Source organism: Nyctibius grandis, chromosome 4, assembly GCF_013368605.1.
Source record: "Nyctibius grandis isolate bNycGra1 chromosome 4, bNycGra1.pri, whole genome shotgun sequence".
In the NCBI taxonomy this organism is placed as follows: Eukaryota; Metazoa; Chordata; class Aves; order Nyctibiiformes; family Nyctibiidae; genus Nyctibius; species Nyctibius grandis.
This window is the reverse complement of record NC_090661.1, coordinates 90,691,391-90,717,400: the sequence shown is the minus strand read 5'-3', so window position 1 is coordinate 90,717,400 and position 26,010 is coordinate 90,691,391. Positions and strand designations below refer to the sequence as shown.

The following is a 26,010-nucleotide window of genomic DNA, read 5'->3' as shown; positions in this document are numbered from 1 at the left end:
TCCACATTTTACACGCTATTGCTGCATTACTGGGGCTGAATGCCAAATGGAGGAAATGCATTAATAAACAGAACATTATAATTTGAGAAAAGACTGCTTGGATTCATTTAGATCTAAATGATAACTACAGTATGTTCCTGCGAGATTCCAATCTAAAACAATTCCTTCATAATTAACCATGTGCTTTATATAAGTTCAGCATTCCTGTAAAACTTCTTCCTGGAACAGCAAAGTAGTCCAGGAGCAGAGCAAAATCAGCAGTACTGTATCACCCAGCAGGTCCTCAGGACATTTATGATGGAAAAGGACTACGGTGTCAGGTCTCAGTCCCTCACGTGGTGCACCGCTTCACAAAAGTCCATGTTTTCCTGCTAGTCTGAAAACACGGGTGGGAAAAAGTACAAAACACAGGAAAACAGAAACATCTTACAGGTTGTGCTTTGTACGCCCTCTAATAGGCTTTGGGGCAACCTGGAAGTTAGAATACACTACACGGTTTCTTGAGAAACAAACAGATCTTAATAAAAAACATTGATGTTGCAAACAAACCTGTAACGAAGTCTAAAATTTTCGTTTTCTTTCACTTAAAGTTTATGATAAGGCAAACAAAACGTGCAGAGGTTTATACTGAAAGACACATTGAAAGAATTAATTCTATAAGTACCATCTTTCAAAAAAAAAACCCCAAACCAAACAAAAACAAACAAAAAAGCCCAACAAAACCCAACGAGCTAGGAAGAGCAGCAAACCCAACCAGCAGGCTACAGGAATGTACATCGGTGGGTCCCAACACTTGCTGAACTGCATTGTTCCTCTATTGTTCCTCTGTTTTATGCGAGCGCACCATGGCCACACATCTCACAAGCCTCTATGGAGTCACCATGTGTGCAAAATACAAAGTCCATTTCAAATTATGGACCACCTCACTGACCAAGTGATGTAAGGCAACAGTTTCAATGCAGAAGAGTCCTGCACTAAGTTCATAAGAAGACTCAGTCTATTTGGGGATCTGGGGCAGCGCCAGCACTCCCTCACCATGCCGCATCCCAGCTGGAGCCGTACCTCCCCAACACTGGGCCTGTGGGTCCCTCACCTGAGCACTCATATTACAGCAGCAATGTAACCTCTAAAAGCAGAAGAACCTTCCACCACCTAAGGTTCAACAGAAAAGATCCCACGCTGCATTTTCCTCCTAAGAAGTCACACCAGCTTTTGAAAGGGTTTTGATCATGTAAGTGCACAGTTCAGCAAACGCGACTCGGCATACAATATACCACTTCTCCACCTTCCACAGGTATCATGATTTCCACAAAGGGCTCTAAAAAGCACCACTGGGCCACCTCCTTAAAATTCACCCACAGAGACAACAAGCTGGAGGGGTATCTGCCTCCTGTTTCCAGGACGAGAAGAACATTTTGCTGGACACACCAGTCAAACTGCTTTACTGCAGATAGCTAAAGCAAACATTTTATATTCTTGTCTGGAGATGCTGCATGCCAATCGTAGACACAGCATTTTCCTATAGGGTAAGGTGGTGTTTTCCATCTCTAACTGCAGTAGCTAATAGCAACTTTTAGGAGACACTGTTGGGCTAGCACAGCGTTTTCTGCTTCAGGCACACTGTTCATTCCAAAAATTGTAATTTTAGTCAGCAAAAGAACTAGAAACAGGACACATCTCTTATCTGTTCTTACTAGTTTATTTACACTTTTCCTCATTTTTTGTTGGCCTTGCAGAGTTAATGCAACTGGCAAATAGCATAGATTTTGGCTCTCACATCAACAGAATTGAGAAATGAAGATCCCATTGCAAAATTGTAATCCTGTTGATAATGCACAAGCCAGAAAGTGACTGGCTGAAGTCTGTGGTTGTGATACATGAAGATCAATGTGACCTGTTGAACCAGCAAATTAATCACATGGAGCTGGTGAAAAAAAGAAAGTACCAGAGTGTCATTTCAGGAACTTCTCTGCATCACAACACTGATCTGTCCTTGACCATCTGTGTTTACACCCCAAAAATTTGTTCCATTCACTTTTGTCTGCTTCAAAGAGTAGCAATAAGGAACACATTGGTGTCTTTCGGCAGCAGCAACCTATAACAGCTTCAACATCACTATATTTTTCCCACTGAAGAACTTGCAGCAGTCCTGTTTTCAGAGACTTACATCACGTTATCCTTTTATTTGAACTTCCTGACTCCCTCTTGCCAACCTTGTTATATTTGAAACAACCTTTCCACAATACCATATGCTTATGTGCAGGGTTGCTTCTTGTTAGCCCAGCTGGCAAACAGGTCTATGAGGGGATGAGTGTACATGTTGAACAGAAGATCCTGAGCAGCTAGGTTGGTATTCTGCAGGTTGTTCCTGCCTGCTTTTGGAGATCAAGTCTAGTAACATCCTGCTATCCCATGTAAAGCAGAATTCAAATCTTGCTGTCCAGAGCTGTTTTACACACTGACCAAGAGAAATGGTCTTCCTTGCTAATGTGTAAGTGCTTGTACCTTTGAACAGTCTCGCAGTTAGCTTTCAGCTCCCACAGTTCAGAAAGCGCAGGGTTTTAAACTCCTTGCAGCGCTGGCCACCAGCCATGCTTCTCAAAGTCCACGCAGCTCCTCTTGGAGCCTTTCTGCAGCCCTCTGCCAGCCTGGCCACCGATGGGTTTCTGGGAACCTGGAGCCATCAGACTCAGTGCCACATGTCAGACCCAGAATTGTCACCCTTGTTTCCAAACAGTTTCACAGAATCAAGGAATAATTTAGTTTGGAAAGGATCCCAGCAGGTCACATGGCCCGACCCCTGCTCAGAGCACAGCTACCTCCAACGCTAGGTTACTCAATGCGGCACGGGGAAGGAGATAAAATGTGAAGGCACCAAACTGTCAGGAAAAGGCTACTAAGCAAAGATTCCAGCACATGGAGAGCATTGTTTTGGGACATTTTACAGATGCCTCCTTTGAATCAACTGTTTCAGTCTCCTTCCCTCTCCCCACTTAAGTCAAGACTCACTTCTACAAAAAGCTGAGCCACCGTACAGTTTCTTGCACTGTTTTGCAAGCCAAGGAAGAGGTTATGCACTGCCATCAGTACAGGCCATGACAGAGACCGTGACATTTTTTGTTAGGAATCCTCTGCCTACCACCAAGCACTTTGATCAGGCTTCAGTTTCTAATTAAATCCCAGCCTGCACTTTTCATACCATCAGCGCTGTATTATTTCTGCTTCCTTCTCCCATTCATTCTTTGGGTCATATGCTGCCAAACGGTAACTCCTTAAGACATATCAGCAATATAGTTATCTATAGCCTAAGTGTCTCCTGGAAACAGTATCACAAGTGCTTGTGCTGTGAAAGTACTCTATTTCCTCTTTCACACCAATAGGCATGGACAAGGCACAGGACTGAAAGAGTAGTTTTATAGGTAAGAAAAGTATATATGGGGAAAAAAAAATCTCATAGAAGCAAAGTTGCAGCACTCACATTTTATTGACCTGCCTTTGTTTCTACTTTCCATTGCAAGTAGTGCTTGTAATGATTGTTCTTACTCATTCTTAGCAGCATGGAGTTTTTATCGAACTACTACAAAGAGGTTTTGTTGGGTTTTTTTAGGTAGTCTGACAAAAACAAGGGAGGGGGAGGGTTTCTTTCCGACAACACTTTCTTGCCCAATAGCCAGTGGCTATCACATTCCAGTGCGGGCTTCCCTGCTGAAGGACAGTCTTGTTTTCTTGCTGTCCAGGCAAGCACATCCCTCCCGGCCAGCCTTTGTTCAGCTAACTGTAGATGCCTCCAGACAGGATTACTAAGCAGCATCTACGTGGGTCTGCTCTTAAAGTGCGTACAGCTCCATCAGAGCAGAATATTCCTGTTTCACAACTAAGCAGCCCAAACATGCCACCCGTTATCTCCCACCTGCAAAGTCTAGGAGATTTCCAACTCATTTCAAGGGTTTGGCTCTGTCCTGTAAAGCAGCACATACTCTAGGCTGCACGTGTACCACTGCCTCCTTGGCATCATCCTAAGAGCTGACGCAGATCGGAGACACTGGACTCACTGGATCCCTGACGCATACTCCAAAGCTGGGAGCTTTCAGGAGAAGGCTCTGCAGTCCTGGAGTCTGTTTTCTCTCCCCATTTGGTTCAATAGAGGCCGTTTGTTAAATCTGGTGCAGGCTCTTTCTCATGAAACCGGTTGAGTTGGGAAGACCTCATCTTGGTGCACTTGGAGAGTCTCTTCGTCTTTTAGATGTGGTGTTTTGGATTAGTTTTCACTCGTTGGAAACTTTATAAAGCAACTTTGTTTGAATAAAAATAAGATTTTTTTTAAAAATTTATTTTCTTGTTGATATTTGGCATTTGTGATAAACCCACAACCATGCTGGTAACTCTGCCAGTAGCACACTTCTGCTGTCAAGTGCTTTTGCAAATAATCCTTAAAATATCCAGCAGTGGTAGGAATAAGAGAACTCAAGGCAGTGCCATATGTTGTCACATCTGAAGCTACTGCAAACATTAATGTCAGTGCCAGGAAAAAAAAGCCAATTATTTTCTCCACCTTCCAGTTTAGTATTGGACCTTTGCTGAAGGTCTACGTGACAAATTAAAGGTCAAAATCTGGGCCACGATCAAGACAGGAAGCATTCATGGAGGTCTGTATGTTGCCTGAATGGCCCCTTGCTGCAAGAAAGGATGGAATCAGACCTCCTTATCCTACTTTTGCAAAGGTTTTCAGTACTAAATGGTTGGGTTTAACACCTGTATATCTGTTAGGATTTATTGTGTCTGAAGCCAATGTAGGAAATTGAGGGATATGAGAATTGATTGACAGTGAAGTATCATGACAATAAAAGGATCAAGGCACTTCACACTTTTCTACTCTCAAAAGTCAGCAGTTAACCTGGGAACACTGTTGCTATGTCAAAAGGAGAAAGATGAAGATGAGCAAATTCCAGATCAGTGTGGCTATTTTCCAAGCTGAAAATTAATACATGCAACTGCAGCAACAAACACCACAGCCCACGCTCAAAAGTGCATACTTGGCAGTGAACCACCTGCAAAAGATGACTCCTCAGCTGGCATTAACCAGGTAACCAAAACCAGCAGTGGCTGATATCATGAAGATCTAATAACCGTTTTAGCTCTTTGCTCTGTCTCCTCTTTCCACAGAAATCCAGCCTCCATTACCCTAAATATGAACACCTTGCATTTATATGGCCTCTGTGTGTCATACAGCCTGCCAGGATATCTATTCATTCTAACCTTCCAGACACCCTGGAAAACACTTTGAAATGTGACTGGCATTTACTGGCAGCAGGTTAGATGCCATTCCTCTCTTCTAGGATAGCCAGGTTTTTAGACTTACTCTAACTTCCTACTCTCTCCAAACTTCGGTACAGCATTTGTCAAGACACTACATAGCAAATTACTGTTTGAACTGGAAGAGATGGGGATTAATAACGGAATGACAGGGGTGACTAAGGAACTCAATAACAGGCGTACTAACAGTGGGACACAGTGAAAATCCCAGCAGCAGGCTGAAGGGAGGCTGCCAAGCTGGCATCTGCCAGAGGGCAAGATGCTACTGGTTTCAACAGGACTCAGGCTCAACCTGTGACCGCTCCAGACCTGGTTTCACAGCTCGCATAAGGGACTTTGGTAATAAGCATCTATTCAATTAAAAAAAAATAAATCCTGACCTAGTTATTTCACTAATCTCGTTACTCCGAGGCAGCAGACCCCTGCTTTCAGTACTCAGCCGCACCCATAACAACAAAGCAGGATGGATTTAAGCAAATGACACCATCTTCAGAAAATATATTAAAAATACTTACTTTGAGTAACTCACGATCAGTATTTGAAGCATATATATTCTTTAAGCACCCAGAGTAACAGAATGGAAGCGATTGTCAGTATCTTAAATATGTTTGAAACAACCAACAGGAAAAACTGTATTTGATACCCACTATTTATGAGTTATCACTTGGCTTTTACTCAAACTCTCATATCAGACTATCACTAGTGTTGGTTAGCCAAGCCCATCAGCAATAGCTCATGAGCACACAAACACAAAGCTACCAAAGAAGATGAGCACGTCTGTCAGATAAGAGAGTGGTAGCAGGTTAAAATTGCTACTGAAAATATTAGGCTGGAATGCCAAATCTTGCCATAGGGTTTACTACAACTCCTGGCTTGCCAGCTGCCCCCCAGTTTGTAACCAAAATTCATCTTAAATAAAAAATCACTAGATCCTTTCAGAGAAGGACAGCAGGTGGGATTGCAGCAAGGACAGGCAGAACCGCAGGGGAACCCTGAATCACCAGGGCAGCTCAGGATTGACACCAACCAGGCTGAGCGTGCACCGAAGCCTTCAGTCACCTCCCGTCTTCATTAACACTACACTTGTTAGTCCTTTGGAACATAAAAGCAAAAATCCAGCATCTAAACAAGTGCCGTGCCTTTGGTGGGTTCAATTTAACAAAAGCACGTAAGTTTGGTAAAGATGAAACCAGCTTTAATTGCTGGGAGTTACTGGAACCTCGGGTGCCAGCCCCTGCCAGCAAGATGGGATAAATTCCTGTAAGCCTGCCTTACGACAGACAACTGAGGCCAGGACATAAATCAAATCTGGACATTTCTTCATGAGACATACACCACAAATTTTGTTTTGCTGAATGTGGGGGGAAAAAAAAAATGTGTTAAGTGCAAACATCCAAATACTTGATGTATAATAAGCAGGGGAGGAACGATGCCCCAAGCTGTCCTAGGCACAATAAAGATCTCCAAAATGGGAATTCTAATCCACATCGTTTATTGCTTTGCTAATGCCAGCATCAGGAGAACTATATTTAAATCACCATGATTAATCAGCCACAGCAGACCCATCTTCACCCTCAGTGGATGCAGAACCTCTGAGGTTTTATTAACCTTTATCTGAGGAACAAATTGGTTTGTTGCATCCACTTATCTTGGAGAAATACTCCAATGGTCTTTAAAGGAACACTGTCCTTTCACAGATCATGGACACTTTGATATATTTCAATAAGAGTCGGTTTCATTTTTGTTTATCCAGGTTTCACTTTCAGACTCCAAGACCTGCACATTCGCATTTTAAGCGCCACATGAAAGTGTTTACTTCCTTCACGCCTTGCTAGAAGCTTCCCAGCTGTAGTCCCAGCCCTTTCACATTAAAGATAGACACTTCTAGGAAATTACATCTTTGAGGAGGCTGTCTTGCATTTTGTTGTTTTAAACTACCATTTGACAACACTGAAAACCTTGAGCAGTTGAAATTAAAACTTAAGAGGTTAGGAATCCAACATTTCTACCTTTGCTTTTTTTTTTTATTTTAATTTTATGTTTATGCAGCAAATGAGATGAACGTGTTCAAGCTTCCACCTGCAACCCTAAGAGGAAATGCTCACTTAAAACTGAAAGCTGAGATCCTCTACAACCATGTTTCCTGGGATGGGAGCTTTAAACACCCACGCTGCACTGATGTCAGATAGAGCTGACCTAGCTTTTTAGGCATTTAAACAGCATCCCCACTGCAACAACCAAAAAAACCCCAAGCCAAACACCTTATTTTTAGCATGTGTTCGGCAGTCCATCTGCCATGCTGCAATGCCACTGGGTCCCAAAGAAGAAGTGAAGGCAGATCCAGGGGAACCAGTTGCTCAGTGCGGTGCAGCAGTGAGCAAGGGGTGCCCGTCCCAGGGAGCCAAGGCTCTCACCACAACCGCTCCATCCTTGCCACACAGCTCTCGGGAGGGCACCCCGCTCGGCACCTGGACCCTGTGCTGCGAGGTGCAGCCCAGGACCAGCACCCCTCATGTTGAGTGGGAACAACAATGGACATCCCAGACAACCAAGTGTTTACAGTCCGAGTGCAAACACAAGAGACAATAGAGGCGGATGCGTGACGAGATGTTCCTGAATTCCTCCCACACTTTTAATTAAATAGCACTGTTCACTAACAACCCTTTTTTTCCGCTCTTTTAGAAGTGGAAGAAGAAATTTCTGAATACTATCTGCATGCAGGACACAACCACAGATATTTTTTTTAAAGAAAAATTATTAAAACTCAAAATGATTAAAACTAAGAAAAGTTTAAGCAGCTTTGCAAGCAGCTCTTTCCCACTATATCCTTCAACAGTGGATAAAAATAGTCAAGAGCTTTGCTCTCGTGTTCTGGAGGCAACACCTTTTTTCTGCTTCCTGTAAATGCCTCTGTATCAATGCCGAAAAGTTACAAGCATAGAAAAAAGTACCACCCAGCCCAGACATAACCAGATGTTCGCAGTTTGAGCAAATGAAGCCAAATTGCACCTAGCTTCTGGTTTTACACCTTATGCAGCGCCTCAGTTGTCCCAAACACCTCTCTAAAACAAAAGGATTAATTTAGAAATAGGAACTTTAGAGAAAAACACACTCGTGAGACTCGAACAATCTCAACATTTAAGCCAGCTATGTCTCACTGCAAGTTGAGAGTTACCTAAAGCCACTGAGCCTTTGTGCCCGAATTTCCCTCCTTGGTTCAGTTCCGAGGTTTTTAGGGACAGTCTCTTTGCCCTGAGTGCTAACAAGTGAACTATTATTATAGCTATTGCATTCAATTACAGAAGGTCATTGTGCTAGAGGTAGTTTCTTGTGTAAAACTGTTTTCAGTTCAGCAGAGTGAGAGGGAGGGGGGGAACTGCGTTTCACCAAAAACCGAACTGATAAGGAGAGAGAGCACTGTTTACTCAGCAGTGTGCTGTAAGTCCTTTTGCCTTCGCTTCTGAACAACTGGAAGTAGGTAGCTTAAAATATGCTACGGTCCGATCTTGAATTTTTAATTCTAAATTAGAAACTGCAAGCAGCACTCTGATATCATGCAATATCTATTTATTGAGGACTACAGATCCCAGCAGTGCTGGGAAGAGTTTACAGTTAGATTCCCCTACAGACGTGCCTCCTAGCCCAAAAAAAAATGGTTTGCTCTCCCCCAGCCTAGAACACATAGTTGGCACCTCCTCCGGCGGGGAGCAGCTGGGCAGTTGCTACTGTTCCTCATTCCACTCGACATTACCAGCTATTAAATTATCCCAAGATTCTTGTTCAAGCTCAAACTCTCCTAGAACAATTAAAAAGTCACCAAGCTGGGGGTCACAGCACATTGCCATTTTCCGTTTGGTGACCTTTGTTGTCAGAGATGAGGTATATATATAAAAATGTGTCCTTTTTTAAAAAAAAAAAAAAAAACACTGCACAGTTTTAACACTCAAAATACTGTCTGCACAAGAAAACAGCTCCAAGTTTGGCATGTTTTTAAGCAATGTAAACACAATTCCATATTAAGGATTGTGGAAAGTACCCTAAAACCCAATCAAACAAAACCAGCACAGGAGCACGACACAAAGAGCCACCCTGCCGCAAAGCCTACAACAACAACAAGAGAGTTTCTTTCCCCAGCTTGCAGTTTTACTCCTTCCTCGCTAAGAAAAAACATCTCTCACGCTACTGCGCTCCCCGATCAAACACCATGGGCGGGGAAGTGCTGTTTGTACCGTTTCGTTTCGGGAAAGTCAGAAATCATTTCCTTAGAGGGAGGGAGAATAAAACTAAAAGCACTCAGTCACATCCTCCACCTGAGCGAGCAGCTCCCACCGCACGGAAGCCTGTTACCTGTCTGAGACCCAGGAGGAAAGGCATTCTGCAGGCTCATCCTCCGCACCAGCGCATGGGAAGGCAGGAATTTAAAGCCCCACAGTGACCATTTCCTCATCTGCTGTGGGCAGCCTGCTCCTCCGATCCTATTTAAACCAGGGCTTCCTCGGCTGGGAATGCTAAGTAAACAGGGTCCTGGGACACTGCACGCACTCGCTGGCTCCCCCTCCTCCTCCTCCCACTCCCCGTGACATATCTCAGACGCAGCCCAGCCGGGGTGTTCGCAAGAGGGAAATGACATCAGGTCGGGCAGTTCTGAAAAAAAAATAACAAAAAAAAAAAGAAAAAAAAAAGCAGCCCTGAACCTTAAAGAGAGCTGCTGGGTAAGAGCGGGCAGCGCGGCTGTGCGGGACCCTGGCGGGGAGCCGGGGAGGAGCAGGAGCGCTCCACTCCCTGCTAACGGGATGCTGCAAGTGGAGGGGAATCTATTAAAAACCTTGGCAAGAGCCAACGGCTCCTCTGTGATTAAATCTCACTGAGCAAAAATAGACATTTAATCTATCTTTGAGGAGAAAGCTAAGTTTGATGCTGCTTGCTGAACAGCACTGGAGCCCTAGGAGTAACCACGGTGGTTTTTCTGAGCACCTCCAGACCCCAGGGACCTGGGTGAAGCCTTCACAGATCCAAAGCACTCCCATGCCGCCTCCTGCCTACCACCATGGCTCTATTTTTTCTGTGCAGCTCTCACAGAACTGTTAACTCTCAGCCCCTCCAGATAAAAGCCGTCCTACTAAAGAAACCACAACAACTCCTCTGATTTCAGTAGGATCAGGACTGGGGCCTCTCCAGCATCAGACAGGTGATGGGAAGACATTTTAATCCACCTCTCCCCGAGGAAAACATGACTAACCCTGACAGAAGGTTTCTCATTCTACTTGAGCTCATTTCACATTTTCATGCCAAGGGGCAATTAAGCCTTATAAACAAATTTATCATCTGCTGCCCAGGATGGCATGTCTTGTTTGTCCTCTTCCAAGCAAGGAGTACAGCAAGTTCCACAGCGGTGTAGGAGACGACACTGCAGAAGGTAATCTAAATTTAACTCCCTTTCCTACCTCCACTTTGAAAGTTCAGCAACCTCTTTTTTTTTGTGCTTCTCTTTAATCAGCAGCTGTCCTCGTCTGTCGGGGGGGACCGGGACACCACCGCCACTTCTACGTGCCCCAGCAGCAGCTCTGCAGATATTTGACAGAGGGGCAACTCCCCTTGTTTTTGGCCTCTTTGGTTTTTGGAGCTCAACACATCAAAATATTTGATGAGGGGAGGAATGTAATTTTCTTCCATAGAGAGTTCACTGAATCCCTTTTTTAGTAGCACTTTAAAACAGTAATTTCAGGACTTCAGAAGAGAGAGAGAGAAACCACACCTAATTCTTACAAATGCTAATTTGCAACAGCAGGAAAAAAAAAAAAAGATTAAAAAAAAGAAAGGAAAAAAAACCAAACCAGAATGCCAGATAGCTTGCAGCAGTGCCAGAAAAAGACACCCATTTTCCACATGTCAAAACCCCTCAGCGACCACTGCTGCTGCCTCCTCCCAGCCCAGCCTGGGGTTGTTTCCCAAATGAGAACCCAACTGTGGGTGTCCTCTACACAATTAGGCTGTGAGACCATACACAAGTATTACTTATTTTTTACACCAACTTAAAGCCACCGTATAAACTTGCCGTTTAAGGTAAGCACATCTCTGTTTTCCTAAGAGAAAACAGGCACATAAGTAATTTCCTGGAGGATACAAAACATCAGCATTAACTAGCATCAGCCATGCAAGGAGATTTTCCAGCTTTTGTGCTCTTGGATCAAACAAACTCTCAACCTTTGCTTTTCCAATTCTATGGACAAACACCAATGATATAAAAGGGCAGCTTTCTGTTTTAGTAATCTGTTCTGTGGCCTCACGCTGTCCTTTGAAATATCCGATTTTGGCTGTTGCTATCCAGAGCTCTGGACTAGGCAGATCCCAGGGCTGAGCCAATGCAGCAATTTCTAAATCCCTACTGTCAGAAGGAATCTAACTTTAACCACCCGCCTCTCCCCCAGCACACACTCAAAAGGCAAAGCGTCATTCCAGATCTGAGACAAGTTGTGAAGGACTATCAAAGGCAGTAACTTAGCGGAAAAGCAAAAGCATCCTAATTTATGTGTGAATTTAGCAATCCTGGAAAGACTGACACAAAAAAGGTCGTTGGCAAGCAGGCATTACCACATTCATCTGAAGCAGCAGCAGCTACCCTCTCTTGCAGTCTCTGAGTGACAGTGGCTGGTAACATGCTCCACAAATCCTGTTATAGGTGACTATGGAAAAAGCCCTGGAAAGGGGCAAAACCAAGAGCTAGACAAGTTAGCTCATACCCTTATAATACTTTAATCAATACACTTAGAGCCTTTTCAAAACACCCAGGTTCTCCTAATCTTTGCAATTGCTTTGGATATTCCAACTGGTATCATTTTACCCCCTCCTCTTTTTTTTTTTTTAAAGTTCGTAAGTCCTTGCCCCAATGCTTTGTCTCATGACAATGAGTTTCATAGATAGTGGTTGTGAACAAATAATTCCTTTCATCAGGAATGAATTCACCACCTTCTAATCTGACTTTCATATTATTAGCAGGTGGGAACAGAAGTCCCCATCCATCTTCTCACCCATTCATTACTCTGTACCTGTTAGCTATCTTCTTATAAAAGATATCAATCTTCTCTGTCCTCTTAATGTAAAATCTTTTCCCAAAGCCTTCTGCTGCTCATTGCCCATTTCCAAAACCTTTCTACTTTTCTATTGCTCTCTGCTTGGGGGCAACCAGAGCTGAAATCATAATTATTTTAATGAAAGCAAGAGCAGCTCTAAGGCAGGCTCAGCATGGGTTTCACTTCCTTTACACAAACCTGGAGTTTAACATCTGCAAAGGCCAGCCCTCTATGACACAAGAGTGGGTCTATCAGAGATACAACGAACAGAACAAACACAAGTTTTTACACTTTCTCTGTAGATGAATCTCTTGAGGGCTCTGAAAAGTCAGGGCTAATGTCAGGACAGATTATGGGATCTATGCTATTTGAACATTTGCTTGTTTAGGCAGCCACCAACTATCCTTTTTTTGGCATGTCAGTGTTGATCTCAATACAGGATAGTGGTGAGCAAGTTTCTTTTGAAAAAGAGAGAATAAAAGACCTCTGGGCTTCATTAGTCTACAGACTAATACTGCTCTCCTGAACATGCCATCTGCCCTAAACGTGATGTCAAGCAAAGGATGATGCTTGACACCTTCACAAGCCCAACACACGCTGTGCCTCGTGATCTCAGATATTAGCACACTACTGAAGTAGATGACGGAAGTTGTTTGGTCCATTTTTAGCGTTGCTTTCCATGTTTGATGGGAGATGCTTGCAAGCAGGTTTAGTAATGCAGCAAGATACAATATCCATTTTGATACCCCCCCATGGAGACAGCCTGACCTTTAGATGATCCACTTATGACAAACATGATTGGAACAACAATCGAAGGTGTGCAGCTCAAATCAGTCAGGCTTGAAGCACAAGGCTACTCTTAGTTGCTCCATTATTAGTGTCATAGGTAGGGAGAGGTTTTGAATAGTAAATATGGGTAGTGTGTAACATCCCCTCAAACCTCAATACCATGGTTCTGCAGCTATATACATACACAAGTTGACCCTAAAATGGGAACAATTTTATCTAATGACTCTTTCATTTACCCCAGTACACCCTGTTATTTTCATGTTGGTAACAGGAGTATCCCTCGAGCATCAGCTATCCATTCTCATTAGTCAGCCCACAGCCCTGGGTGCTAGAACTGAAACTGCACAGGTCTGCCAGAGACTTGAAACAAAGTGTGAAAGCAGCAACCTGAATGAGGGTGACTTTATCTTTCACCATCCTAGAGATGGCTCTGGGAATAAAGAAAAAAAGGGAAAGAAATATACAGAAAGGCATAAAAGCAGATCTCTTTTTCTACAGTGAGATAACACCCAGGAACAACCAAGCTCTGTCTGCCTTGACAGCAGATGTTCTAAAGGGGCTTGTTTGCTAGCAAAACCAGCATGAGACATTGGGAGATCAGCAGTGCTGGAATAGTGATGCAATGCTAGATCTGCCTGGAAACCATTTCTGGCTGGCCACCTGCCTGCAAAATCTGCCCACTTGTTGGCGATTCCTGAAGAGTGAAGGGCCACTTCCCCACCCTAACAGCACCATTACAAGAACACGATGACTTTCCAATATGAGGAGCAGGTGCCCCAGGTTCATGTAACGTATAGCATAGCATTGGCACTGCCTACAAAGAACATCATCAACAAATTCCAGAGGACAAACAGCAACAGGTCAGTCTGATAATTTCCCAGTACCTACACGGCCTAGAGTATCTACTCTATTGCTTAGGGGACACATGGTCCAAAACACCTTTCAGACCCATTGTGTCTAGTACCACTGTATTATTTAGGAGTGGGGTAAAGCAGGTCCCCCAATTTGTGTGCAGTTCAACTACAAAGCAAGGACACTGAAGTAATTTGCATTTAATGTTTGTCATTTGACTTAATCATTGTTAGAGCAAAGAATAACTGCAGGAAAAGACACCATACATGTCGGAACTGGCTTGTGAGCCAGTGCTGCAACCAGTCTGCTGGATCAATAAATTTTACTGTGCAATGAAGCACAAGAGCTTGCAGTGGTTAGAATCTGTCCTTGGGCAGGTCCCCCTTCCCTGCACCCTGTCAGTGCTTCTGTCAGCTCAGTGGTTTACAAGTGCAAGAAACTTTTGCAGCTTACTAAGTCAAGATAAGCAAATAGGGACAGTGCATTTCAACCTCACTACTGTCACCTGTCTTTGTCTCCAAGTAACTGGTTAAACCAGGGAGGAAGAAACTGCGCACTTCAAAACATGCTCAGTGTTGCAGAGAGCCCCAATGGCAACAGCTCATGCTTGATTCCAGTCGAATCTTGATTCTAGCTGAATCCTGAACAGCGATTGTCAGCCAAGTGGACAAGTGCAAGTGTGTGTCACATCCTCCACCATGCGTGGGCCCTGAACCAAAGGAGAGGGCATTGCAGAAGAAGCCACTACCCACTTTGTCACCTGGTATTTCAGCAGGAGCCTGTCCTCCTCTCCGCTTTTAATATGTGGGTGAAGAAACACCAACAGTAAAGCACTTCCCTTTGCACTTTTGTAAAGCAAGCAACCTCTCCTTTGAAGCTGCTTTCTGTATTAAGTTATCGTAAGAAGGGTACTCAAGAAAGAGCAGGGAGCAGACAAGGAGTGGATGTGGAGGAGATGCCCAAGATGAGTCTGCTCCAACACCCATCTGACAGAGGAGACAGAAGAGGCCACATCCAGGCTGTTCCAGACTCTCCTACCCACTCTGCTGTTTAGCTGATGGGAGAGTGGTGGCAATGAAAAGTCCAAGCTCCTTCTCTGAGACCAAAATAGTTTTTGCTAAGTGCAGCTTGAAATTTCCAGCCCTCAGTGACATTGTTTCCCACTGCTTTTTCCCCAAGGAGGAGAAAATGATAGCCACAGGTCCAGCACGCTTTTCTTCACAGCAGTAGAGTTGTGGTCAAGCCAATGTAATTGTAACACCAAAGACTATCTGCATCATCTATTTTGTATGACCACTGTTTCAATACCCAGGGCTGCCATTCAAGCCCAGAGGTCTTAAAAAGCTTTAAAGTCCTTTGCCACTGAGGCAGAGGGGGACTAAAGAGTTGAAATTGTCCTATTGAGAAGTGACACTAACTGCTTCAGTGGAGATGGGGTCGATTTTGCCCCTTTAGCGTTCCTAGGTTTTGGGCACCAATATCAGGCTTCAGTTTTAGTCTGGAGTGGGTAATGAAGTCACTGGAAAGCCTACTCAGCTTTCTCTGAGCCTGCTGGGATGGGGAAAAGGAGGAGGGAGGGGGGAGATCAGCTGTTAAACATTTGACAAGACTGTCTCCAGGAGGGCTAGTGTGTCTGGGGTGGTATAGGGACACTAGCCTGGCTCCTTGCTTTTTGGCACTACAGCTCTTGTTTTCCTTATGCCCGGTGTATGCAAACAGGACCTTTGGTAACGGCTCAAGAGGAGACGATCTGCTCCAGACAGGGAAGAAGGCAGAGCCTGCAGACAGTAACAGGATCCCCCAAACGTGGAGTCAAGACAGTCAGCATCTGTTCTAGTTTTAGAGTCTTGCACCATCTGGGTACCCAAAATACAGCCTATGCGTGTCCTTTGGTCACATCATCATAGGAGACAGCATTGTCCCAAAGCTGCTTACCAGCACAACCTTGATGAAGATCTTAGATGACCTACTCTTAGAAGCGCTATTTGTTTTCTCTCCAAATGACAGCAACTCACTATTTTTAGTGCTCATCTCATGTCTGCTTGGCATTTCCCTTGGGCCCTACCCTTGTTTCACAGCGTTGGTGCCAGCTCCCATGAAGCATTTTTTTTGCTGCCAGAGGGGCTGATGCCAAGTCTGACTGTCTTGATGCCAAAATGGCAGCTGGCTTTATTGTTGAGACAGGATTTGCCAAAGCTAACAGCACTAGTGCTGGGGTGACTAGCATTGATTTTAAGGTTTTCTTCTTCCTTATTCTTCTATTGCCTCTAGATTTCATGGGATAACACTGCTCCAAATGACCTTCTGGCATTCTAGGAGATGGATTTTTCATCAGGGTCTAAGGCAACAATCTTAACTTACAGGTCCTCAAAGAGAAGGATACTTATATACATGGAGCAGTTATCTGGGATGCAGCACTGCCACTGATGGGCCCAACTACAACAGGACCAAGCCCCCGTGTAGATCAGGCAGGGCTTGATCTCTCTCAGCCTGCAAATGCGTTTAAAAATAACCTACCACAAAAACAGAGAACCCACTGAAGATAAGGGCGGTTATGTGGCATTTAATCACTAAGATATACCTAAGACAGAAGCCTGGAGCAGGAGAAGAGGGGTCAGGGATCAGCCAAATTGCATCACATCACCATGACCAAGAAGACCCAAGAAAGGTCATGGCCTTTTGCTCCTTTTGCACTCTCACAAGTGCCACTCCGTGAAATGCTACTGATCAGATAAAATCCAGTCTCACACACAAGGCGCAGGCATGTTGGCCATGGGAAACACTCAGAGATGTAAATTAGATAGCATGTGCGATAGGTAATCACACGTGTACAGATGCATGTAATTTGAAGTGATAGTAGCCCTGCAAATTCGGAAGTATTTTGATGTTAACCTCTGCTACCTAAAAACCACACCTTGTTCAGAGATAGTGGTGTCAAACGGGCATCCGATTGCCCAAAGATGCTCAGCTCTTTGTTCAGGAATGGTGCAGTTAGTTAACCTGACAAGAGGTATACAACTGGTTAAAATGGCTTTCTCATCATGTAAGACTTTGCTGGGGGATGTTATTCATACAGCCTGCTCAGTTCGTTGGTCTTTTCTGAGCTTAAGTTTACATCTTGAACAAATTTAGAAAAGCCCCCAAAATCCCAGCAATCATGTCTTCCTCAGCTCATTTTACAAGACAGACGTTCTTTTATTGAGTTCTGAGAATTAAGTTTCTGTTTCCAGCAGAGCACCACTTCTATATGGCCCGTACCCTTCTCGAGAGGAATAGATTTTCTGGGAAATCCTTTAGGAAAACAAAGACACATCAGCAGCTGCCTCTTTCCGAGCGCCCTGCTGGATGGATATTAGGGTTCTATAATGTTACACAGCAGAGCAATATCGCACAGGTTGTGCTGAGGCAAAGAAACATCCTCAAACTGCCCTATATATGTACAGCCTTGAGCACTTTCCTACTATTATCCCTGGACTTTACACTCCAGGCCCTGCTGTGGCACCTACAGCCCATTGATAGGTGGGTTCTGCACAGATGACTGGGTTTGCGGTACACAAACCACAAACAACTGGTTTAACCGAGTCTTCTTCCTCTTAGAAAATACACGAGGCTCACAATACGGTACTCCCAAAATCAAAAGACTGTCAACTTAACCCAACGGGCTGTGCAGGACCTAAAGTTTTACAGGATTTCTGTTATCTAGCAGAAAAGTAAACTCATCTGAGCTGCTACAGGTAGGCTGAGGCTTGGAGCTTGTGGTTAGAGCCTGGCACAAACACGAGGAATGCCCTGCCACATGGAATGGTCTGACTAGCAAAAAGGAAGACTTCTCCTTTTCCAAAATGAAGAGCACTAAAGATCACGTACATATATCTACATACAACCAAAGCGAAGAATTAAAGGAAACCACAAGTTTTAACTCTCAAGAAAGCTCAATACCACAAGCATTTAAAAGATCACGGCACAACAGCAGTAAAGACATCACTTTTAAATCACTAGACAAAACTCTAAGAGAGCTATCAGATCTTAACCTCTACGTTTAAAAACTTCTTTAAACATGCAACTTTAGGGAAAAACCACTTCAGAAAACCTCATCTTAAACACAAGCTCATCTTTTCTAACTTGAATTACTGTGTTGCTTAGGATCTTTCCAAGTACTTGGAAGAAAAATATGAACTCATCTCTATTTTGAAATGATGAGTAAACAAAAATAAGGAATAAACAAACCAGCATAGTGTATGGTTAAGTGCAGTTTCAAGTTGAGTTTACCCATGTCTGTGAAACAGCAGGAAATATCAAGACCTTAAAGCCTAATATCTCCCCTGTTGTAGTACTGGTTCTGCTTTGGCCCACATCTTTACCAGAAGGATGAGAAAAGCTCCCCAAAAGGCCACAAACTTTGTTGCTCTGCCAACCGGCAGGGAAAGCTTTTGAAACTGCCTCAAACAGGAGAGCCCTCAGAAAGCATGATCTACATAAAGCAGAGAGCTCACAGATGTAGGTTTCCAGGTACAAATAAAGTTGGTTTGATCCAAGCGTACAGGGCAAAAAATTCAATGCCTCCCATCACCAGCTCCTCCATCCTGCTGCATTTTCCTTCCCTGCAGCAATCTTCCCTACCCGTAAAATGGGGAGTGACAGAAAGTTGTTTGAGATATTACAGCAATTGGACTCTAAATACAACTAATTGTTATTCTTTCTATGCCTAGCAGAACCGCCACCGGTTACCCAGACATTTCCTGTGGGGCTCAGCTCATCTTGAGGCCGCCCCTGGGACAGCCAGGGGTTATGTAAGGAGCAGGAGGCTGGGAGGAAGCGACGTCCGAGTGTCACGTTTCAGCATCAGCCGTGGCATTACGCAGTTTGCACTTTGCTTAAGCACTAAAAGCACTGGTGGCACCTAGAATCACAGCCAGTTTCTAAATTTCAGCGGCGTACCTGCAAGCCAGGCGGTTTTGCCATTCCAAGGGCAAATAACCTTCACCCACTGTCTCGCTCCCCCACCTTCGTGGTATCTGTAGGGCCTCCCCTTAGGTATATGGGCAATATATGCTCCCCTTGTGTGCGTAAGCATGCTTTATTTCATATAGTTCAACGCCTAATAATTAAAAACTCATTTCAGCTTTATCTCGGGAAGAAACGCTGATCACCATAACCTGCCTTTATGGGTATTATCTTATCCCAACTGCTGTAATTTCCATTAGTGCTTGTTATTCCACCGGCAGATAAAGCAAACAGTCCCCTGGCTGTAGCAGGGCTGAAGGAGGACAGGGTGACCCACACTGCCTTACCTCTTTCACACATTTCTCTGCAGCAAGGTTGCAGGCTGCGGAAAAGAGAGAAGGCTCAGTGCTTGCCTTCTCCTTGCTAAAGTCTGGCTTCCAGACATGGATTTGCTGTAGATGACAATACCAGCGGCCTCTTACTCCTGCAACCATTGTATTCCTTTGAATTCTCCCATAGTATAAACCAAATAGTCCATATGCATCTGTGTAAAAAAATCAAAACAAATAAAAACCTGATTGACATCCTCCCTTTTTACAGGAAGGTATCTGGTGCTAATTAGCATGGCTACAGTAAAACAGTAAATCTTAAAAACAAAAAACCCCAAACTGTCAGAAGCCAGTTATTTTCTTCTTCAAAAGGTGAACAATATACATGTCATCTCAGCACTCAGAAAGCTCAAATACCTGTGGGTGCTTTTTGAATGAAGAAACTCTAAGAGAAGGAAATATTTTCAGTTTTTAGAAATACTCACTTCTGACACATCGTAGGCTCCTACAGTTGTATTTTTCCCCTGAAGCAGGTAGTTTGGGGAGTAGGAATTCTGAACATCTCCTTTGCAAACCCAGGACCAATCCTCCTTTCCTGGAAACAAGTGAGAAAACTGCCCACCGATTTCATTGCAAAGACCCAACCTGCAACTTGTAATCAGCAGACCATTAAGAGAGACATCTTCCAGGTAAAAATGCATAACGAACTTAGGCATGAACAGCAACATTTGTGACCAGGATTTAATTACAAATTTAATCACAGACTGGCCATTGGACTGTCCTCCTTTCAGCACTTGTTCCTTAACACAGGCTTCAAACGTCAGGACTGTTCAAAAATGAAGGATGCAAACCCAGAGGCACCAGGCTGGAAGGCTTCTCAAGCAGTCACCCTGTCAAACTGCTCTGGGAACGATTCACTGCACCTAAAGCATCAACACTTCTCTAATCTATTGTTAAAACGACTGCAATCACTGATGTTCCCACTGCCTCAACAGGCAATGTGTTCCTGTGCTCGATGCTCTTTAAAAATTAGAATATTCTTTCCCATTAACATTAATTCAGGCCTTAGTGCAAGATAAGGCAGTAATTTCTTCTTCTTCTCTGCTAAAAACAAGACAACTGATCACAGTCATCTTCATAACTTAGCTCACCTGGGAAATTGTTCCATTCTTCTACAAGCTGCTTTCAGAAGACAGAAGTCTGTTTTCATAGACCACAAGGACTTAATCATAGTTGTACTGCTCTTTTCAGCCTGCAACTTAAACACGTCTTAAAATGTGGGATCCAAACCCATGCACATCACTTACTAGTAGAGAGCATTACAAAATATCTGTATAGGACACTTCTATCATCACTTCTACATCATTAAAGATTTGAGGGTGTTTGGGTTTTTTTGTGTTTGGTTTTTTTTTTTCCCAACAACTGCATTCTGTTTCTGCTACATCCCAAAACCCCAGACCCCTTCTATTTGACTTTCTCCATCCAGTAAGTACTCTGCAGTTTTCCTTCAGGAAAAGTGAAATAAGCTTCAGACTCTTTCTTCAAGTTCTTTTCCTGTCTTCAAAAACACACACAACCCTCTAACTGCAATCTCAAGTGTTTTCTCTTCGTCCCCCCAACTGTTGGCACAGAGGCAGAACGAGCCCCTCCGGGACCTCAATCACCACCACAGACTACTCCTTAGCATATATTCCAGTCACTTAATGAACCCACTGTATTGCTATTTAATCCTGAACACAGATCCCTGCTCAGCATCCCACAACCAATGTGCTCCCTCACTCAGGTTGGGCTGTAGAACATGCACTGAATCAAACAAAGTAATTTTTTCCCGCTCATGAGGTTGTTCCTGAAAAATCCACACGGCTCTTTTCCTGTTGCCTTAGAGATGCTTATAATGTCTTTAGGGATTTATTCTAGTACTTTACTAGAGACTGAAACTGGGCACTTCACCATTTTCTAACTTTTTCTTCCTTATTCTCTTCCTTTAATTTGACCCCTTTACATTTAATATTCATTTTAATGTGTATAGAATTACAACCAGGAGTTTGTGCGTTTTCTGGGTTTTTCCCTCGAGAACCAAAAGAGCAGCAAACCCTTTCAGTCTATATATCAGTTACTGAGTTAGTTTTTTCAATTTCCTCATTAAATTTTAGATCAATACTTTCTTTTTTTTTTTTTACATCTAACACTGTATTTGCAGAACCTTTTCTTAAGCTTTTGTGTGTTCCTTGCTAGCTGCAATACAATTCTTACACCAAAGGTGAACTATACAAACAGTAAAATATTTACTGTCCCTTCAGTTTTAGACTATTGAATTTAGTAGATGGTTTTAACATCAGCAAAAAATAATGAAGATGATAATAATCATCTTCAGGATCCCTTTAAAATACAGGTCTGGCATGAGAAGGAAAAATGTTAGACTGCTTAAAACGTATACCCCATTTGTGGACAGAATTCAGCATAAACTGACAGCATGACTTTATCCTTTAAAGTGTCAGCACACAGCAGACTATTTATTGAAGTCTGAGCTCCTGCTGAACTGAAGTCACCGTGAGGAAAAACAAGTGACTGTCAAAAATGTCCCCAAATTTTGGGGAAATTCAAAGCAAAGTTTCAGTCAAAAAAAAGCTAAAGCAATCTTCTGTAAATGTAGAAACTCATTAGTGAAATGGAACTTGTATCCGCCAAAGTGAGCCAGCAGAACCAGTGGTATTCAGTACGTCCACCATGCACCAAGAGAGACCCCCTCAGGGACGCTTGACGGATTCAGTTTGGAAACCAGATCAATAACAGAGGTGAATCAAGCAGCTTTGCTATTGATCAAGCACGCTGGACAAGGTTTAGTTCTCTAATATGCAGCTAGTGTATGCTTGAGCTGTGTAGTAAGAGACAAGTCTTTGAGCTATTATTATGCCTTATAGTCATGTAGCTCTGAACAGCTGAGCCTCTGTACTTCTCCTTTCAAGGCAGGCTGGAGGAAGCGCAACCCTGCTGCTTCCTCATTAGTGTAAAGTACTGCTGTCAAATTGTCTGCAACTAGCTTACAAACTACCCCGAGGGACAACCAGACTTCCAAAGACTCGGAAAATGCTCCTTCCTAAACTCCCCAGGAGCAGAAAGATGCACCAGTGGCTTCTACAGTCTATAAACTGCAACCAGCTCGCAAGCATCCACTGCTTACAGCAGCTCACGCCGGGTTCTCATTCAGGTCCTACACTTTTTGCCTCTCATCTAGATGAGCTGGAAGAAATTTGCATGCACACAGATGCCAAGGATGTCCTTTGTGAGCTGCATCCCCAGGTATAAGAAACGCCACTTAAGTCAGGGGTTTGACAGAGAGCCCAGATCTTGCTGTAATACAGTAACTCTGCCAGAGCAAGCCTACCAGGTCTATAAATCCCAATAGTTTGCAAAGTAATAGTGGAATCTGAAATAAGATTCGTTTCTGAAGGACAAGCTGGTGGTCTAGAGATTTTGTTTTATTTCAGAATGTTGCCCTAGGTCGGATGACCACACAAGCAAGGACCACAGGCACGCACGCTGTCGATGTACCACTGCAGACGCCAAGCATTCAGTAGAGGCAGTAAATGCTAATGCCAGAACAAAAGACAAGACCATTTTCCCATGTACAACAGAGTCCCCCCACAGACACAGCTTTACATGGATTGTGCCTAGCACAAAACAGCCACTTTTGCACAGTAGAGACAGATTGATTCTTGGCAAAAAATTACATGGTGGGTCATATCTCTCAGAGACACTCTGGCGTCTTCAAGAAGGGTCAAGAACTTCCCCCCCCTTAAGACTTACTGAGAAACAGAAATGAAAGGACTCCTCTCTCTATTCAATAGCACAGATTCAGACATTCCATCAAGACCTGAACACTTTTGCCATGTCTTTTCCCAATACAGCCTGGGACTCAAAAGCATTCTTGAACATGAAGGTTCATATGAACTTATCAAATTTGAGTCAGAAAGATTTTCCAGTCACAATCTACATCTCAGACAGACAACAAAAATATGAAAATCTGACAACTGAAAGAAAGGGCATTACCCAGTATATTCCCCTGACATATAAACACTCAGAGCTGCATCAAAATTTGTTTTATAATAATTTATTCATGAGACAGTTGATCTTTAGTGATCTAGGAAGTTGTGGATAAACCTCAAGAACTGAGAATGTTTTTGGTGCATATTCTCATTTCCCCCCAGGGAATCTTGATCTTTAGAGGAATATTAACATGAAGCATGTAAAATATTTTGTGTACTGTTTATAACCTAATGACTTCAAATGTAACCTTAAATGCCATTCTGCAAAGAGTTAGCAATGTTCAGCAATTCGAGCAGAGGGAGAACGCTGGAGTTTCTCAGGCAGACTACTTCTATTGCTCTTCCTTTAGCTTTGTTCAAGCAATTTCAGGTAATACAGTTATACTGGTATCAGCAAAACGCTGCTCAGAATCAAGCTGACTTAAAACTCACGCTTGCATTATTAACTAGTAAAATCATTCCAAGGACTTCTGTTTGGAAATGTCTGTTCACACGTACAGACAAATCTGAAAATCCAGCTTCAGGTCTTACTTAAACGTTACTTAATGGTTAAAACTAGTGTTCTTCTGGAAAAGAGATTTTGAGAGAAATACTCTCATCCTTCATTGAAAGACAAACGTGAAAAGCATACGGTTCCCACTGGGTACGCTTATTGTAAATCAAGTTACCTTTCTGGAAACTCAATATGTATTTGCTAAATGAAAACAAAACATCTCTTACGACTTCACAATTAGAATTTAAAAAGCCAGATGCTGAAGGAGGTTAAGATTTTCTTCGCAATGCTAGTTTAGCCAGTTATACATCCTGAAGGCTAAAAAACGTATTTAAGAAGGAAAGAGTGTTACATCTGTGAAGTTAATATTTGTGTTTAAAATACTCATGGGGGAAAAAAAAAAAAAAAAAAATCTATCTGTTTGCTTTCCAGAAGCCACTATTTGGTCTATTTTTCAAATTAGAAGAGGCCTTTGCAGAATTCTAAATAAAACACTGAAAGCTCCATGTGACTTTCCCATATGTAGTTTTTCAACAGCCAAGTGATTTCCCCTATCCCATCCCCACTGTTTGCATACCAAGGCACTGTTTGCCAAGTTTCAAGTATAGAATTTTTAAGCCAAATTTGTAAAACCCAGAAGATAAAGATTTTGTTAATGTCCTTTGATTGGAGCAACACCTCATAAGAAAAATTAAACTGTGGAGGGAAGCAAGATCAACACAAGAAAGATCATATGTTTTGCCATCAATTTACAAGGAATGTCAGGGTGTCAGTATAGAAGATGTGGGAAATGGTGAGAATGCCAACACTGGCTTCTCCAGGTTTTTGAGAGCAGTACGTGTAGCCATCCCTCTTCTGCACGTGTTCTGAGACAGAAAATACGCTTCACTCATTGAACAAACAAGCAGACCTAACCCCAAAAGCGGAAGAGAAGAGTTAAGAGAGCATTTCAGTTTTATTCCTCCAGGGCTACTGGCAGATGCAGCAGAGAGGAGGATTTTCCTGTCTGCTGCTTTCCTGGTTGCCTTCATTCCCACCACAATATCCAGATACCTGACAGCTCAATATTCAAATGGTTCCGATGGTATGCATCACATCCAGAAAACTTGTGGAGGTGACCTGAAACCAGGCCTACAGCTTTCTGAAGGGTGGGACGCCTGGCCCCATCTACAAGTAGCAGGTAATTCTGAGCCAAGAGGAGAGAGCGGGCCAGTCTTCAAGAGGAGACTGACTGCTTTGGCAGGGGGTTGGACTACATGATCTCCAGAGGTCCCTTCCAACCCTAACCGTTCTGTGATTCTGTGAAGGCTGAAGCGCACATACTGGGACAACAGAAAGGATCGTCTGCCAGAGGAAAAGCAGAGGACAAAGTACAGAATGGGCCTTCACCTGAACAGGTAGGGCAGCCCAACAAGGAAGACAAGAAAGTAACCTGCCACATAACATTAATACTGCCACATTAGACTGAACGCCACAAAGCAGAAGTCAGAGACATATTCTTCCCACGACACCAAAGTATCCCTTTTCCAGTCTGAGCTGCAGCACAACATTCATTCCTACTGACCTCATTTTTCCCCTTGGATGAGGAACACACCCACGGTACTATCTTGATCAATGCAGTCTTAAAAGGTCCTTCATTGCATGCAACAGTTCATTAAAGCACATCTGGCAACTTGACAGAAACCCGCACAAGGACACCTTGAAATCTCATGTTCGATTTGACCTACATCGAATCTTACTAATATCTAAATACTCCTTTGACACCAGTAGTGGAAGTGGCATGGCTGTTGGCTGGTGACAACCTGTAGCTTCACTCCACATGGCCCATAGTCTGTGTCATGAAAGCCTAGCACCAAGACTTGTATTAAGACACCACACACACACCAAAGGGGTTTGAAAAGCCTGCTCAGTCCTCATGAAAGAAGGTGTTCTCTGGTCCTACTCACAGCCTGAAAAGTGAGGGGAAAGAGGTTCTGTCTTTATTCTTTGCCGTCTTGGTCAGCCACGCTTGATGCCCACATGCCTCCTAAGTTTATGGTTACTTCCTGTTGACAAATATGTTCTTCTGCCATCTATTTCATCTCTTTTCCAAAAGACAGATAACACATTTTTTAACATTAGCTAGGTTTTTAGCAAGACAAATTATGGCCCTTATATAACACAGAATTGGGACT

At 43.3% G+C, this 26,010-nt stretch overlaps 1 protein-coding gene across 3 annotated transcripts in view; it reads right to left on the bottom strand.

Annotated features, from left to right (window-relative positions):
• Window positions 1-26,010, bottom strand: part of WBP1L (WW domain binding protein 1 like) — a 60,351-nt gene that overhangs the window by 15,301 nt on the left and 19,040 nt on the right. Inside the window, exon 2 of one of the 3 annotated variants that reach the window (XM_068399874.1) lies at window positions 19,316-19,512. The exons of 1 other annotated variant lie outside the window; for it this stretch is intronic. In XM_068399874.1, the coding sequence (XP_068255975.1) occupies window positions 19,316-19,462 (147 nt within the window). In that variant the 5' untranslated portion in view covers window positions 19,463-19,512. Of the gene's footprint in view, window positions 1-9,660; window positions 9,911-19,315; window positions 19,513-26,010 lie in introns of those variants that run through there. One more of the 3 variants, XM_068399876.1, reaches the window with a different exon arrangement.